Below are 15,492 nucleotides of genomic sequence, written 5' to 3'. Positions count from 1 at the left end.
CAACGTAAAAGCACCATACAAAAAATTAAAAACTCCGACACCCCATTTTAGCTTTCTTAAATCTATCTAAAGTTGCTTCTGTGTTTTCGATAAACAACACGTTTACTATAATGCACGACTTGAAATGTTCTCGATAAATCATACGTTGTAAAATTTTCATTTAAGGTCAGTTATTACACATGTAATAAAAACGTCAAATAGCCGTATCTGCTCGTAAGAAGAGATACTGCTGAAACTATTTGTTATTCTTACCAAGAAGGCATGTCTATATCCCAGTAACATCTATTCTCGTATGTGGTACAAAATTATACAGTGTACGCGTGCGTGTAAATTATGACATTTCATGAATTCTAATGATTTGGCATGAAAACTTCAAATGCACTTGCTCTTCCTTTTGCTTTGCTTGCTATTGCAGCTTCTCCGAGTTCTTCATCATACGCATGCCAAGGTGTTATTCATTTCGGGAAGTATTCGCGTGGATTTCCCATATCTGAAATTATATATGTAGGCGGACATTAAGTACGCAGCGTTTTTGCTTCCGACACTTGAGCCGTGATAATTTCTACACATCTAGTATTTATGAATAAGGATACTTACGTTATATAAAAAAAAATGTGTCATAAATCAGAAACGTATTAGTGTGGTAACTGAATCTTTTTTCAAACAAATTAAAAGAAAGATTGGGTCATAGAATAATTGTGAAGGAAACTCATACACTGAAACTTTGAAATATAAAAACATTGTCATTACGTAGTGATTTTTATTTTTTCCCATTAGTGGATAGGTTTACTCGTCCAACTGTCCGTTTTGAACCTAAATTTTCTAGATTTTCAGTTCATAATTGTTGCGTATTATGCATAAGTAAGAAACTCGGTGACTGGTACAGTAAAGGGGTAATTCATAATATATTTTGTCTCTTTTCGATTTTATGGCATGTGTGTAAGCAGATAGAGAGGGGCTCAGTTACTCATATTAAAGTCGTTTACTGTCAAAAAAAATCCTATTGGACTTCCCCTCTTAAGCAGTCATAGAATATGAATTATTCGCAACACAGAGAGGAGAGCGGAGGATTCCAGTCCAGAGGAAAATGTTATGAAGGATAATCTAATCGGTTGACTCTTGAGTTGGCAACATGACATTCTCTTGTATCTTCTATGCCTTTGTCTTTTGATGTTACCTGTCAAAGTGCGGCATAATGCACTCGGCTACCATTGTTGAGTTCGGCATTTTATCGCATATACTAACATTGATTTTGGCTCCTGATTATCGACTCTCATTTTTTTTCTTTTTTTGCCAAAGGCCGCCTTCATCTGGAGTCAGTTGCTTTTTCTTTATTGGAACCCTTACACGTGTTAACATATTATAAGTGTAGATTTCTGTTGTAAGTTAGGGACTATGTAGATATTCTTTATTTAATTAATTAAATAATCACTACTTTTTGTGTTTTATTTTTTTTTATCACAAAACCCTTCATTTTCTCATTTCACCACTCACTGTTTTATGGCCAGTGCTTTGAATTTCACAAACTCCTCCAACTCCATAGATTTAACCCTCACCTACAAGTTACCCATTTTCTCCTTGAATGTATGCTCTGCTCTTTCCCGTATCCCACTCTGTTCTGGTAATTACATTCACAGACACAGTTTCACACCTTCCATCCCAACTTTAAGTCAAATCCATGTCGACTTTCTCAACATCTTCATAATGACATATCTCAACCACTCATCTTCTCGGGATTACATTCGTCAATTTGCCAGTTCATCAGCTTGACACAAATACATGTGAAACAGCCTCCCAGAGGATGTCGTGCAATTGGAACTTCAGAAGTTCAGGCGAAAATGTAGTCCATTATTACCTTAATACTATTCTTCTTGTTGTTATATTTCCCTTTACTTCCTCTTACTTCTTCCTGATGAACACCACATTCTTTGGAGCTTGAATATCAAGTCAGTGGCCCCTGTGGGCGTGTCCCGTATGAATAGGTTTTATCTACTGAATAATAATAATAATAATACCTAGTCCAGACTCACAGATGTAAATAAATGATACAATGCGATAAAAAACTGTTATTGGCTTCTCGAGTGATGACACATTGTAAAATAAGTCAGCCTTATTCCAGGACAATCTCTTTCTTCTGGACAGCCCGTGGGAGACATAAGTACGATTTTATGTCTCGATTAAAAGAAATAATATATATATATATATATATATATATATATATATATTATACGTATGTTACCGAGGTTCCAACCTCGATACATTTGGTAGCAATGGCCGTGTAGCAGCAAGGCATCCATTCTCTCTCTCTCTCTCTCTCTCTCTCTCTCTCTCTCTCTCTCTCTCTCTCTCTCTCTCTCTCTCTCTCTGTTGCCTAAGGTAATTAAATCAGACTCGTGAACTACAAAAATACATTTATTTAAGAGCAAAGCATTAACTAAATAATTCAGGTTCTTAACAAAATTATTAAATGTAAGATTGAACTCAGATAGCCCACTCCATCCCTGTTCTACAATAACCAACATTAGTTTAGTCACAGCTCAGTCTAGTAACACCACAGAACATCAGTTACATTCCCATTTCTAAATATCATATCAGTTCCCCTTTGTTCCAGATCCGCTTCTAAGAAGACAGGAGAACACATCAATAAGCAAAGATTATAAAGCAAAATGAAAAGGTCAAATAAAATAGAACATCTTTGAAACAAATATTCAGAATACAGTCAAGCCACACTTTTGACTAAAAAATAAGTATGCTTACCCATTCAACACAGATTACACACACTTAACCAAAAATACAATTAAAGGAGCCATCTTGGCCCTTTGCCAAATTTGTAGCGATCTCCCATTTTGGCTAACTTACTCTCTCATTATGTAGGGAAATACCTCGCACGAACGCAAGCACGAATTAACACACAAGACACTCCCAAATAAGTGTCGTCACTAATTTCGTCACAAGTTCATGACGTCATTATACAGATCATTGTTCACGCCCAAGAATCAGCCCCAAACCAGATTCAGAAAGCATATCTGCATCCGCCCGCATGGAGACACAGGACGTGGTCTGTTCTGCTTAGGGAGCGACTTTCGACATCGCACCACCCAAGGAAGTTACGCCAGCACCTGCGAAGCTGAGCTGTCTTGTCACTTCGGGACCACTGTTTCCATGGAGAGTTAAATTGATGATCTCTACATTCTAAGAACGTCACCGCTCATTCAGAAAGAAAAGATACAAATCGCATTCACAACGGTGTCTTAATTCTTAATTATATTGTCAATTACTCCTTATTTCATAATTATATATATATATATATATATATATAATATATATATATATATACTATATATATGTGTGTGGTGTGTGTGTGTGTAACAAGATATTAATCTCATATTTATTTGGTATGCGTGAAACCAAAGCAGTAGGCAAACTGATACAATCAATCTCTCTCTCTCTCTCCCGGCTCTTAACCCCTCTCTCTCTCTCTCTCTCGATAACCTCTCTCTCTCTCTCTCTCTCTCTCTCTCTCTCTCTCTCTCTCTCTCTCTCTCTCTGACAGGTAATCAAAAGAGAGTCAAAGTTATATAAAAATATAATCTTTATTCAACAATGGAATGATAATAATCCAAGTCTCACAGACTAACTAACTCAGCTAAACTCCCAGTATTTAAAATGTCTTAATCAGTAATTTGTCACACCAATTATCTCTTCTTCCACACGGGACTCTCGGTCCCCCCCCTTGCCAGAATTGTATGCTACAAAGACACAAGAAACACTCTCGTTAGCACACATAAGTTTAAAGACAAAGTTAAAAGCTTAAATGAAATATGACATTTTACAAGCAATCAATAAGCCACCCCTTTGGCTAAAGTAATTCAACAGTTACCCCTTCCCCCTAGCCAGAATATCACTCACAGTTTAAAAAAACACTTTGGCACTCGCCATCGTGGCTCTGCCTTTCTCCCACGGATCTCTCTGTAAGTCTTCCCATAGACTTGGCTAAGGGCGCCATTATCAAAGGAAGAGGCGCACACGTACATACGAATGCACACTTTGCCAACACCCCATGTTACTGGCTACAACCAGTTTCTAAAGGCATTTGAACAAGAGCCCAATAACTGACGAACATTGACTCGTTTAACTATGCATTTTCATATCACGCCATCCAAGAAATGAATTATCAGCTTTTCTCGGGTCGTTGCTTTGGCTCTGTCTCTATGGGAAGTCTGTGCATTCCAAAAAGGTCACAGCACATCACACTGGCATATTGAACATATTATTAATTATAACCCCTTTTATCTCACAGAGCTCGGCCACACAAAATTGCTAGCTCCCGCCTAGCAACTGGTAAAAAAAAAAACAGCTTATATATATAAGAAAACATTGGCCGGCTCAAAAAAAAACAATAACTGCATGTCTATGGCATTATAAAGTAAAGTCTTATCATGCTTCATCTCAAATAACACTAGACACATTTTCTCTCATTTTGGATTCTTGAATATCCCGCTTTGTCTGCAATTTCCAGCAGACCGTAGTATGCTGTAGGAAGACGGAATGCTTCCCTCCCTGTAGAAGACTTCTAACGGCTTCTGTAGATCTAAAAAATGCTGTAGAACTCTGTAGACTCGTAGAAACTCTCGTAATCACCCTGGATAAATGACAGCAACATCTCTGCACGGCAGGTGGACGTCTTGCTAGCATCGGGGAACGACGATTATGGTGTGTTAGTATGTCAGTCAAGTCATCGGTCAATCAAAGAAAATTAACCCCAGACATACTACTACTATTAAATAATGACATCAAAAATTCAGAAACACTTACTGAACGTCTCCCAATTAACTCCATTTAATATGACTACTAAATCATAAGTCATTATCATAAGTCATTATCATAACTCGCAAAGAAAAAAAATATCAAGTTCTCTAACTTAATTCTCCAAACTCACACATCAGCACACACCATCCAGAACTCACGGTAACTCCACGGACTTCTGCATTCATATTTCAAACTAGAATGTTCTCGCAAGCAAAAAAAAAGAAAAAAGATAATGAGCCCAAGGAAAAAAAAAGTCACGTAGGAAGCCCAGACCCAAGAGAAATAAAAAAATTTTCTCTCAAGCTCTGATATTTGAATAACCCACAAAATCAGTAAAAATCTCCAAGCTTTTAATAGCAAAAACCCCTTTACTGCTCATATAATTAATTACAATGAGACTTAATGTCAAACGCCCATTTATGTAAATCACAACCCCGATAAATTACATCTCCTGTCCAAAAAAGAAATGCTATTTAAAACTCAACCCCAATTATATCTCTCGTAGGAAAAGGAAGAAAATTAAAAAAAAAAGATAATCACAAGTAAGCTTCCCCCATCACAAAACACATAATATATGCATAATATACATAATCCCGCGTTTTTCCCCATAAATGCCCCATGTATAGCTACGGAATTTTTTTTGCCATCGCAACCATTCATGCAACTGGACACAGTGCACTTTCGTGAAATGCTATGGCCAACATTTCCAGATATTGCAAAAACTCTGAGCAATCACCACTAAAGGAAAGGAATCAGCATACAGGACTCATCACAGCGCTTGTCAGCAGAAAATCCACCTGCGGACGTGTGCTCAAACTGCGGCACAAAAAAATGTCTAGTCAGACTCGCAAGTTCGGAAACTCATGATTCTCAAAAAAAAGGTTCTGCACTGAAACCACCCACGTAAGCACATTTCACTAAATTAACTTCAGAATATGACTAAGCTGTTCAAAGACTGTCTCGAAGACGTATCTCTCACATGTCACTGCCCAATTATAAAAAAAAATTATCACCTATTCGGGATAAAAAAAGCTATGATAAACTCGTATTGCAGCAATTATATGCCTCCAAAAATAACACACTTGTGAACATAAAAAAATGCACATCTCCTTAGGACCACAATGCAGTAATGCCACTCGCCTCCAATTAGTCACGAAACCAAAGAGAACGAATCACAGAACTCTTCTCATGGCTCGAAAAAAAATCCCGGAAATTCAACTCAAAAATCATAACCACAAAAAAGGTCACCCGCCAAAGATTAATTCCACCTCCATATATATAAATATGTGACACCATATTAATAATAAAACCACTCTGGTGATAAAAATATTTCCTCCATTTAATTAGTAACCACACCCACACCATATTCCCTCTTATTTCTCCGATAACCACGTGTTAATAAAAAAAAACACCACTCCAGGAATAAAAAAAAAAATGTTCACCTCTATTTTGGCGAATAAAAAATATTTACCTCTATTTCACCAATAACTCCATGTGGAATAAAACAAGGCTCCAAAAAAATATATCTCCAAGCAGGATAATCAAAAATGAAATCCCATCTCCAAAAAAATGTGCACTCAAAGCATCCAGCTGACCCACTCACAAATATTGCCATATATCTCCTTAAAAATGTGTCTCCATTTGCAACAAAGATGGCTGCAAAATAATTGAACTAAACGTAGCTCTCACCACCATAGGCAAACATCAAATGGCCAAAAATAGTATATCTCCAATATATTATATCTCAAATCATAAATCCAAAATAATATACCTCCAATTCTCCAGAGAATAACTCAATGTTATAGTAAAAAAAACGATCAACTCTCTCCTTAGCATAATTGCTGAAAAAGGGCAAAAACTCGGCAAATAAAATTGTTTAGGAAATTCCAGAAAAAATCACCAAATTCAAAGTGTCTAAGCAAAGACTTCTCCATATGCACTACGACATAGGCCATTAGAAAACTTAACCAAGTTTCCTATCACTGGCAAAGTTGTCAAAAATACGACAAAGGTATTGCGCAAGAAACTCACAATTTCTGGAACACAAATATCCAGAGAAAAAAAAATGTAGTGCCATTATGTATGCATTAAAAAAAATGCAAAAATTCTCCCATAAATCTCTCTGCAGCATCAAACAGCTGAAAACGCAAACACGTTCCCGAACAATGGCTCTAATTCACGAACTGAGATATTAAAAAAAATATTCACACAAACTGGAGAGAAAAAATAAATTCAAATTCACCCATGATAAAAAAAACTTGTGTCAGCGATGGCTAACTTCCAAAAAAAGGAGAAAAGAAAAATCAACGGCATTATTAACTATCCCCCGTGACTCACGTATGTCAAACAATTATCTGCTGAACTCATAAAAAAAGGAAAAACAATAAAAAATGTGTTGTTAGTTCCTCCCAAATTAAAAAAAGATTTCACCACCCTCGATAGCATTACAGCACCCACGTATTAGTAAATAAAAAAAACAGTATCAGAAATATCACTATCAGCAGTATCACCAAAAATTGCTATCATCAAAATCACTAGTATTAGTACAAAAAAAAACATCACCAATGTTAATGCTTATCCTTTCACCAAAGATTCAGCAAAATTCAGCCAGACTCATCACTCATGAATTACTGAAATATTCTTCAAAGTTATAAAAACTCAATAAATAATTAACCACAAAACTTCTCCCATAATTCATTGTAATAATTCTCCATGATATAATTATCTGTAATAATCATAAAATAATCTCCCATGAAATATCTCAAATCTCTCGTAAAATAAGTCTCAAGTAATGATAATTCTACTTAAGTACCCACCCGTAAAATATGTCAAGTAATAATAATAATTATTAATAATAATAATTCTCCATAGTAATAATTCTCTTGCAAAGATCTCAAGTAAGGGTGCAATTCCCCCCATATACACTAATATTGCCAAACCCCCACAGTATACACCACCATTGCGACACCCAAAATCAACACCATTCGACACCAATCACCGTTATCATAAGATACAACACAGATACAATACCACTCATCGGCATTTTAAAGTAATCCCTCAAACACAATAAAAAAAATAATAATCTCTGTGTCCCCATTATATTTGTACCTTCCAAAGCATAAGGAAAACTGACACACATACAATGCATTTCAATTCCTTTTCTCTTCATTCAAGAGCCCAAACAAAATCTCTTTTTTTTCAATTTCCTTTTTTATCTTCATTCCAAAGAGAAAGGAAAATCTACTTTTCTTTAAAAAAAAAATAAAAAAAAAAAAAAACCCTACGGGCATCTCACGTCATCAACTAATCATTCTCAGCTGATTTCCTGGCATTGAAAATTCATTGTCAAGGGGAAATTCGTCCCCTAACACCCCGACACAGAAAAAAAAGTTCACCCCCACTGAGAAAAAAAAAAAAAAAAAAAAAAAAAAAAAAAAAAAAAAGAGTTTCACCCTCCACTGGGCGTTGAAACACCCCCCAGTCAAGCGATACCCCCAAGGCAGATCCCTAGTACCCTCCCGGTAAGCAATGCCCTCGAGGCAGGCAGTACTCCCCTTGCAATACCTCCGAGGCAGGCCACTACCCTCCCCTTGCAATGCCTCTCTGCGCCGGTTTAGCAGAAAGTGCTGAGTCCGCAAAATGAGTGGCCGCTCTCTGTCTTCAAGCAACAAGTGCAATTCAAGCACAGTTTAGCATGCATGAAAAATATTCTTACACACGTATACACTAAAAAAAGACGAATGCGTCTATTCTAAACATGTGCCAAGAAAAGAAAAAACACATCACATTCTACTCCCATGAGAAAAAAAATGGTACTGTGAACTGGCTCTTTAACTTCAAAAATGACTCATACACAAAGTCAAAAAACAATAACGTATCACTTACATCTTCAAATGAGAGAAAACCACCCCGGAATCTGCATAATTACAAACACGCAAATCTCGTCGGCACAACACAAACTCACTCGGCGAGAAGGCACTTGCCGATCTTTCACTCACAAGCCAGATTGAGTCACTCACGCCTTAGAGTGTCTCGGTACGGGCAAATTTGATGACCCTAATACAATTTCTTTCCTCAGCACCCCACCCTCACGGATGAATATTTCTCTACCCGTTTCACCTAGTCACTGAAATCTAACATATTTCCACAACCAGACACTCTGAAAATGGCATTTAATCTCACAAAAGGCGTAACAACGGTTCAAGATACGCTGCTACCACTGTAACGAGATATTAATCTCGTATTTATTTGGTATGTGTGAAACCAAAGCAGTAGGCAAACTGATACACTCAATCTCTCTCTATCTCTCCCGACTCGTAACCCCTCTCTCTCTCTCTCGATAACTTCTCTCTCTCTCTCTCTCTCTCTCTGACAGGTAATCAAAAGAGAGTCAAAGTTATATAAAAATATAATCTTTATTCAACAATGGAATGATAATAATCCAAGTCTCACAGACTAACCAACTCAGCTAAACTCCCAGTATTTAAAATGTCTTAATCAGTAATTTGTCACACCAATTATCTCTTCTCCCACACGGGACTCTCGGTCCCCCCCTTGCCAGAATCGTCTGTTACAAAGACACGAGAAACATATTCGTTAGCACACATAAGTTTAAAGACAAAGTTAACAGCTTAAATGAAATATGACATTTTACAAGCAATCAACAAGCCACCCCTTTTGGCTAAAGTAATTCAACAGTTACCCATTGTCCAAGCCAGGAATATCAATTCAACAGTTACCCATTCCCAAGCCAGAATATCACTCACAGTTTAAAAAAACACTGGCACTCGCCATCGTGGCTCTGCCTTTCTCCCACGGATCTCTCTGTAAGTCTTCCCATAGACTTGGCTAAGGGCACCATTATCAAAGGAAGAGGCGCACACGTACATACGAATGCACACTTCGCCAACACCCCATGTTACTGGCTACAACCTGTTTCTAAAGGCATTTGAACAAGAGCCCATGAACTGACGAACATTGACTCGTTTAACTATGCATTTTCATATCATGCCATCCCAGAAATGAATTATCAGCTTTTCTCAGGTCATTGCTTTGGCTCTGTCTCTATGGGAAGTCTGTGCATTCCAAAAAGGTCACAGCACATCACATTGGCATATTAAACATATTATTAATTATAACCCCTTTTATCTCACACACACACACACACACACACACACACATATATATAATATATATATATATATATATATATATATATATAAAGGTATAAGCCACGAAGGAAAGATAAACAACGGAGTTTCTGCAAGATCTTTCGACTCAACGTCCTTTACTTAGCAGGCAAACTGACTTACATGAGAAATTGAGGGTACAGGAAAGGTCGTATAAGTGACAGATAGAGATTATAAGAAGATTAGTACCTAGAATCCGACACACCTGGAGAATGAGTAACCTTTCCAAACAAGCATAAATATGGGTACAATTTAAGAACAAAAAGATACAACTTACTTCCCATTGTAATTTTAATATTAGTCGTGGCCTGTTTCATTTAGACCCTTGTATTTGTAACATGATTAAGAATAACCTCAAAGATATAATTACAGACTTAAATACAAATTAGTTGCCTTAGATATATTTTCATTGTAAATGTATGTTTAATATGTTTTGTGAATAAGTTTTTTTGTTACCAATAAAGATCTTGAATGGTTGGTCAGCTGTCGCCCTGTATAATTCTTTAATTGTCTTGTCCCTGTGTGTGAGCAGTTGGACTTAATCTTTTTGTTCTTAAATTGTACCATGTTTATGCTTGTTTGGAAAGGTTACTCATTCTCCAGGGATGTCGGATTCTAGGTACTAATCTCCTTATAATCCCTGTCTGTCACTTATACGACCTTTCCTGTACCCTCAATTTCTCATGTAAGTCAGTTTGTCTGCTAAGTAAAGGACGTTGAGTCGAAAGATCTTGCAGAAACTCCGTTGTTTATATTTCGTTCGTGGCTTATACCTTTATTTATGGATTTAACACGTTCCAAACTTTCGTGATTCAGTTATACATACACACACACACACACACACACACACACACACACACATATAGTATATATATATATATATATATATATATATATATATATATATATATATATATATATATATATAATATATATATATATATATATATATATATAATATATATATACTATATTGACGATTTCAGAACAACTGTAGACGGATTTTAATTCGGGGAGAAGTTTGGTAAAGCAGCCGATGATTTTTCATCCAGTAATTACTGAAACTATTAACTTCTTTGGTTAATTAACTCTTTCTTGTATGTGGAAGATCAATCAATTGTAATAGCTTCATCAGCTATGCACTTCTGCGATAAATCTTGTTCTTCTTCTTCTTCCCAGCTTTATCCCTATTGGGGGTCGCCGTTTTGAATGAGTCTCTTCCATCTACCTCTGTCCTGTGTCATTTCCTCCCGTACTTATATCATCTCTAGTGCAAATCTCTCCACCTGGTCTTAGGTCTTCCTCTCCTTCGTGTTCCATCCACCTCCACGTCCATCACTTCTCTTGCCATGTGTTGCTCACTTCTGCGATATATGGATCTGCTTTTATTTATCCACTTGCACCAGCAAACCCAAACTGTTCAAAATATGGAATTATCTATATCTTTTGTAAATTGTTGTTACTCAGTATACCAGTGTCTCTTATTAAAGAAATGTTATCTCAAAATAGACCAGATGGCCTTACCTTCTGCATAAGGAAAAGTCATTTCTGGTATTGCATTTACGGCCATTCAGTATACCTGCATAAATTTAAGTTTATTTTCTTCATTATTTGTTCTTCCTCTATTTTTCTCTTGCCATGCATTGATGCTTATCTCATCCTATAAGGAACTGTGTCCCTTCAGAGAAAGAAAAAATAACTTAGGATATGCAGAAACAAGGAACTATGCCTCCCCCCCCCACCCGAGAAAGAATAAATAACTTAAGATGTGGATGTGGAAAAACAAGGAACCATGTCTCTTCAGAGAAAGAAATAACTTAGGATATGGAGAAATAAGGAACTATGTCCCTCCAGAGAAAGAAAAAATAACATAGGATGTGGAGAAACAATTATTATTGAATGCTGTTACACATGTGGTGTCTACTATTTTACGACAATGCTCTACTTCTCCAGTTTTCTGGTTCTCCTTCTGTCTTTGAGGCTGAAACTCTGGGGAAAAAGACAAAATCTTGCTGGATTATTTTATTTTCTTTTCTTCTGCCATCATCTGCATCAACTATTCATTCATGGCTATCATTAAGGCTACAGTAGATCCAGACTGGAACTAAATCCAGCATACTGTTTAGTTGAACACGCTTTCACCCTTATGTATTTCTTTTATAATTCTGTCGATTGCCTTAACACCAATGCCACTCCGTAAACACAAGGTTTTGTCAGCCTGTTTTTCTATGTATTCTCTTTTATCTCGTTTTTGATAAGTTTAACTTCAATATCTTGACTTGATTACAAACCGTTTTCTTTTCTTAGTTTCCGTCTTGTTACCCCAAGTTCAAATCCTTTTTGTCAGATAGTTGATATACATTCCTCCTCAGCTAAGAAGCGTAGAATTGCCAATATATGATGACATTCTATTGTAAAAGGGTCTCTCATCATTCATTTCAGGGAACTTTTTTTTTTTTTTTTTTTTTTTTATCAAATCTAGATACTCTGTGAACCTTTTCGTGGCACACTTCTAATTTCAGCTTTAACATGGCAATAGTAAGCTTGCGATCACTCCAGTAGTTCCTAACATTCGTCTGTGTTCTTTTTTTCTCTCTTTCAATTAATGGCTGTATGATGTATTTTGTTTTCATGACTACCACATAAACTATTGAAACTAATGAACTGCACCCAATTATCGCCTGCAGCCTCTCTCAGACCTTCCTGTCCCATTACACGGTACTTCATTTCTTCATTATTATCCCTAATAATAATTTCTGTATTCTTAACACCAACAACAATTCTGTATAAAATTAATGTTTTATTTCTTCGAAGAGCATTTCTTTAATTTAATTCTTGGAACCTGTAATCTAATGCAGTATATCAATACTCTTAACTCAAATGTTTTGCCATTTGTCTGCACCATGATTGACAAAAACCCGAACTTTCCAGTCTATAGATCTTTAAATCCGTTTTTGTCTTGTGCATCTTTACAGTGTGGTTATTGGTTCTTTTACGTTCCAATTTTGTCTTCAGTCCATGGTTGGTATCTAGTATATTGGTATCTATAAACCAGGCTCGGACTGCGACCATTTATATTTTGTTATTCTTGGGTATTACTTTTGCATAATAATAGATAGAGACTTCATATTTGGTGCAGATGTTTATTGTGAGGTCAAGGTCAATATTGTACTTAATGGTCAAAGGTCAAATAGGAATTTAATGCTGCAAGTAATGTTTGAACTATACAAAATAGTGCTGATTATGGTCCTTCAACTTGAGCAATCCGCAAGATTTGCAACACCTTCGTAAACATTGTATCATAATTCCGTTATAACTGGTGAACAAAACATATCGCATTTTTGACACGGATTTTACTTGGACTTTAGTTTGCGGGATGAACGCTTTCTGCAATTGGTCAGCTATAGCGGTCTGTTTACTCAAGGAACTTACCGTCCAGATTGCACTTGAAGTTGAGCTGATTCAAATATCTCCAACAACTTTCTGTCATTATTTTATGTAAAAGTCATGTCTGGAAGTTGCATTTATACACTGGGCACTCGCTGAAGCAGCGTATTATGTCATCTGAACTCTTTAATCATACTTACGTAATTCCGGGTTGTCATCGAAAAAGTTTTGGGTACTGTTTGATAGTACTACAGAAACGCTGTAAATATTGATTATTTTATTGTATACTGTAAATATTATTATCTGATTACCTTTCTAAAAATATCGGAGTCAAATCGTTCTGTAGGTAGGTATAAGGCAATTCCAGTTGCATAACAACATAAAATATGCTAAAGGAATTTTAAGTTATTTTGCAGCAAAATTTGCGGTAAAAAGCATGATGTACTAGAGAATACAGGAAACCCAGCGTTTTATTAAACCTTACTATTGGCTACTTATGCTGCCCACTATTTTATCGAGTAAGCGGGCTAGAACTGAGATTCTTTATATTCTTTTTAAACTTCACGCTGGTGCTACTCGGGAATACACCTGTATTCTAAATTATCTTTAAAATGACTGTACCAACATACTTTATAGGGAATTCTTAATATTCATATGGTTTAGGATGCTCGAATTGTTGTAATTATTTCTTCAATAGAATATTTAGATATGAAGTGTAACATGTAAACTCAAACGTAGCGCGTAATATTTTTAATGTGTCTGGTTATTCCGTTTGTTCTGGCAGACTGCCAAAGTAGTGACGTCACACAACAAAGCGCGTACAAAACTAGTTCTTTTGACAGTTTAGTCTTATTGATTCTTCTTTTTCATGTCTATGTGCATTTTGTGTTTTAAATTACTTTTGTTTAATAGAGCAAATTACGCTGTATGTTATGTATAAGCTACATACATTACTGAAGAAGCATTTGATTATGCAAGATGACTTCCTTGCATATACGCAGTGAATGCATGATTTATAGGTATTTTCGTGAAGAATTTGACTCTTGAATTGTTCATTCTCTGTAATAATTACGAATATTCCTTTAGACACTCACGAACTGATGGTGAAAGACTCCTTTCTAATCGGACATACTGCATGTCGATGCGGATTCCCTATTCAGTCGTAACAAATGGTGTGATGTAGGATACTGTTTGAGAGTTACAGTAAGCGTGGCATAATCTGGAAACAAAGAGTATGACTGAATACATCATAATGTGTGATGAGACAGGTAAATTTACAATTATTATATCGAAGGTTACTTGTGGTAGGGCTACGGGAAGAGGAGGTATTTCGAACATTTAATTTCGAACCTTGGAGAGTTCGGAACAGAGCCAGTTCGTTGAGTTGAATATTGGTTAAATGTAATATAGAGTTTAGGTGATTTTAGAAGCATGTATTTATCATGGAAATAAGATGTGATGGCAATTAGTGCGAAACTGAGCTTTATTTATTAAGCTTTACTGAATTCTGCCTGGGTGTTCGAAGCCCAGTTCCGAGCAACCCTCTCGATCCCCTGAAGGGGGTGCGCGCGGAGGAATATTCGTTGCTGCGCCTCGAAGCAACTAGTAAGAATGGCGGAGGACAAACATTGACGAAAATCTTAAAAGCACATTCGAGCCAGTTTGATGATTGTTATTTTGACCAATTAACTGTCGGCCGACATTTTGTGTGGTTCATAGACGTGGTGGTGTTGTTCCGCAGTGGTTTCGCGTACTGATGAGATTTTGAGCCATGTTACTGGTGAAGTGAAAAAGAGAGAGAGAAGTGTTGTTGTGGTGCCACTTCTTTCATCATCACCACTTCACGCCAAATGTCATCCGAGTGAAGTGAAACTGAAGTGAAATACTCCAGCGGGGAATCTTCCGAGGGCCATGGGAACCCCCGCTTCCTCGTGGGGCTAGACTTTGTGACTTTTTTTGGGTGCCCTTTCTCGCTGCTGAAGAAGTCTCGAGCGATTTGGCCTCCTACCTACTAGGGAAGGGGACGACGGGATGTACAGCAGCAATCACAGGTGAGTCTCTCTCTCTCTCTCTTTCTCTCTCTCACAGTAGTTTAGGTACAGGCTAT

General features: G+C 36.6%; 1 protein-coding gene across 2 annotated transcripts in view; it reads left to right on the top strand.

The window, feature by feature from the left end:
- The first annotated feature begins 14,954 nt into the window (after positions 1-14,954).
- The window catches only part of LOC135207318 (AF4/FMR2 family member 1-like), a 215,855-nt gene continuing 215,317 nt past the window's right edge, over positions 14,955-15,492 (top strand). The window contains exon 1 of one of the 2 annotated variants that reach the window (XM_064239017.1): positions 14,955-15,436. In XM_064239017.1, the coding sequence (XP_064095087.1) occupies positions 15,417-15,436 (20 nt within the window). In that variant the 5' untranslated portion in view covers positions 14,955-15,416. The remainder of the gene's footprint in view (positions 15,437-15,492) is intronic. The other variant, XM_064239013.1, reaches the window with a different exon arrangement.

This window comes from Macrobrachium nipponense, chromosome 32, assembly GCF_015104395.2.
Source record: "Macrobrachium nipponense isolate FS-2020 chromosome 32, ASM1510439v2, whole genome shotgun sequence".
Lineage (NCBI taxonomy): Eukaryota > Metazoa > Arthropoda > Malacostraca > Decapoda > Palaemonidae > Macrobrachium > Macrobrachium nipponense.
This window is presented reverse-complemented; position numbering and strand designations above follow the sequence as displayed.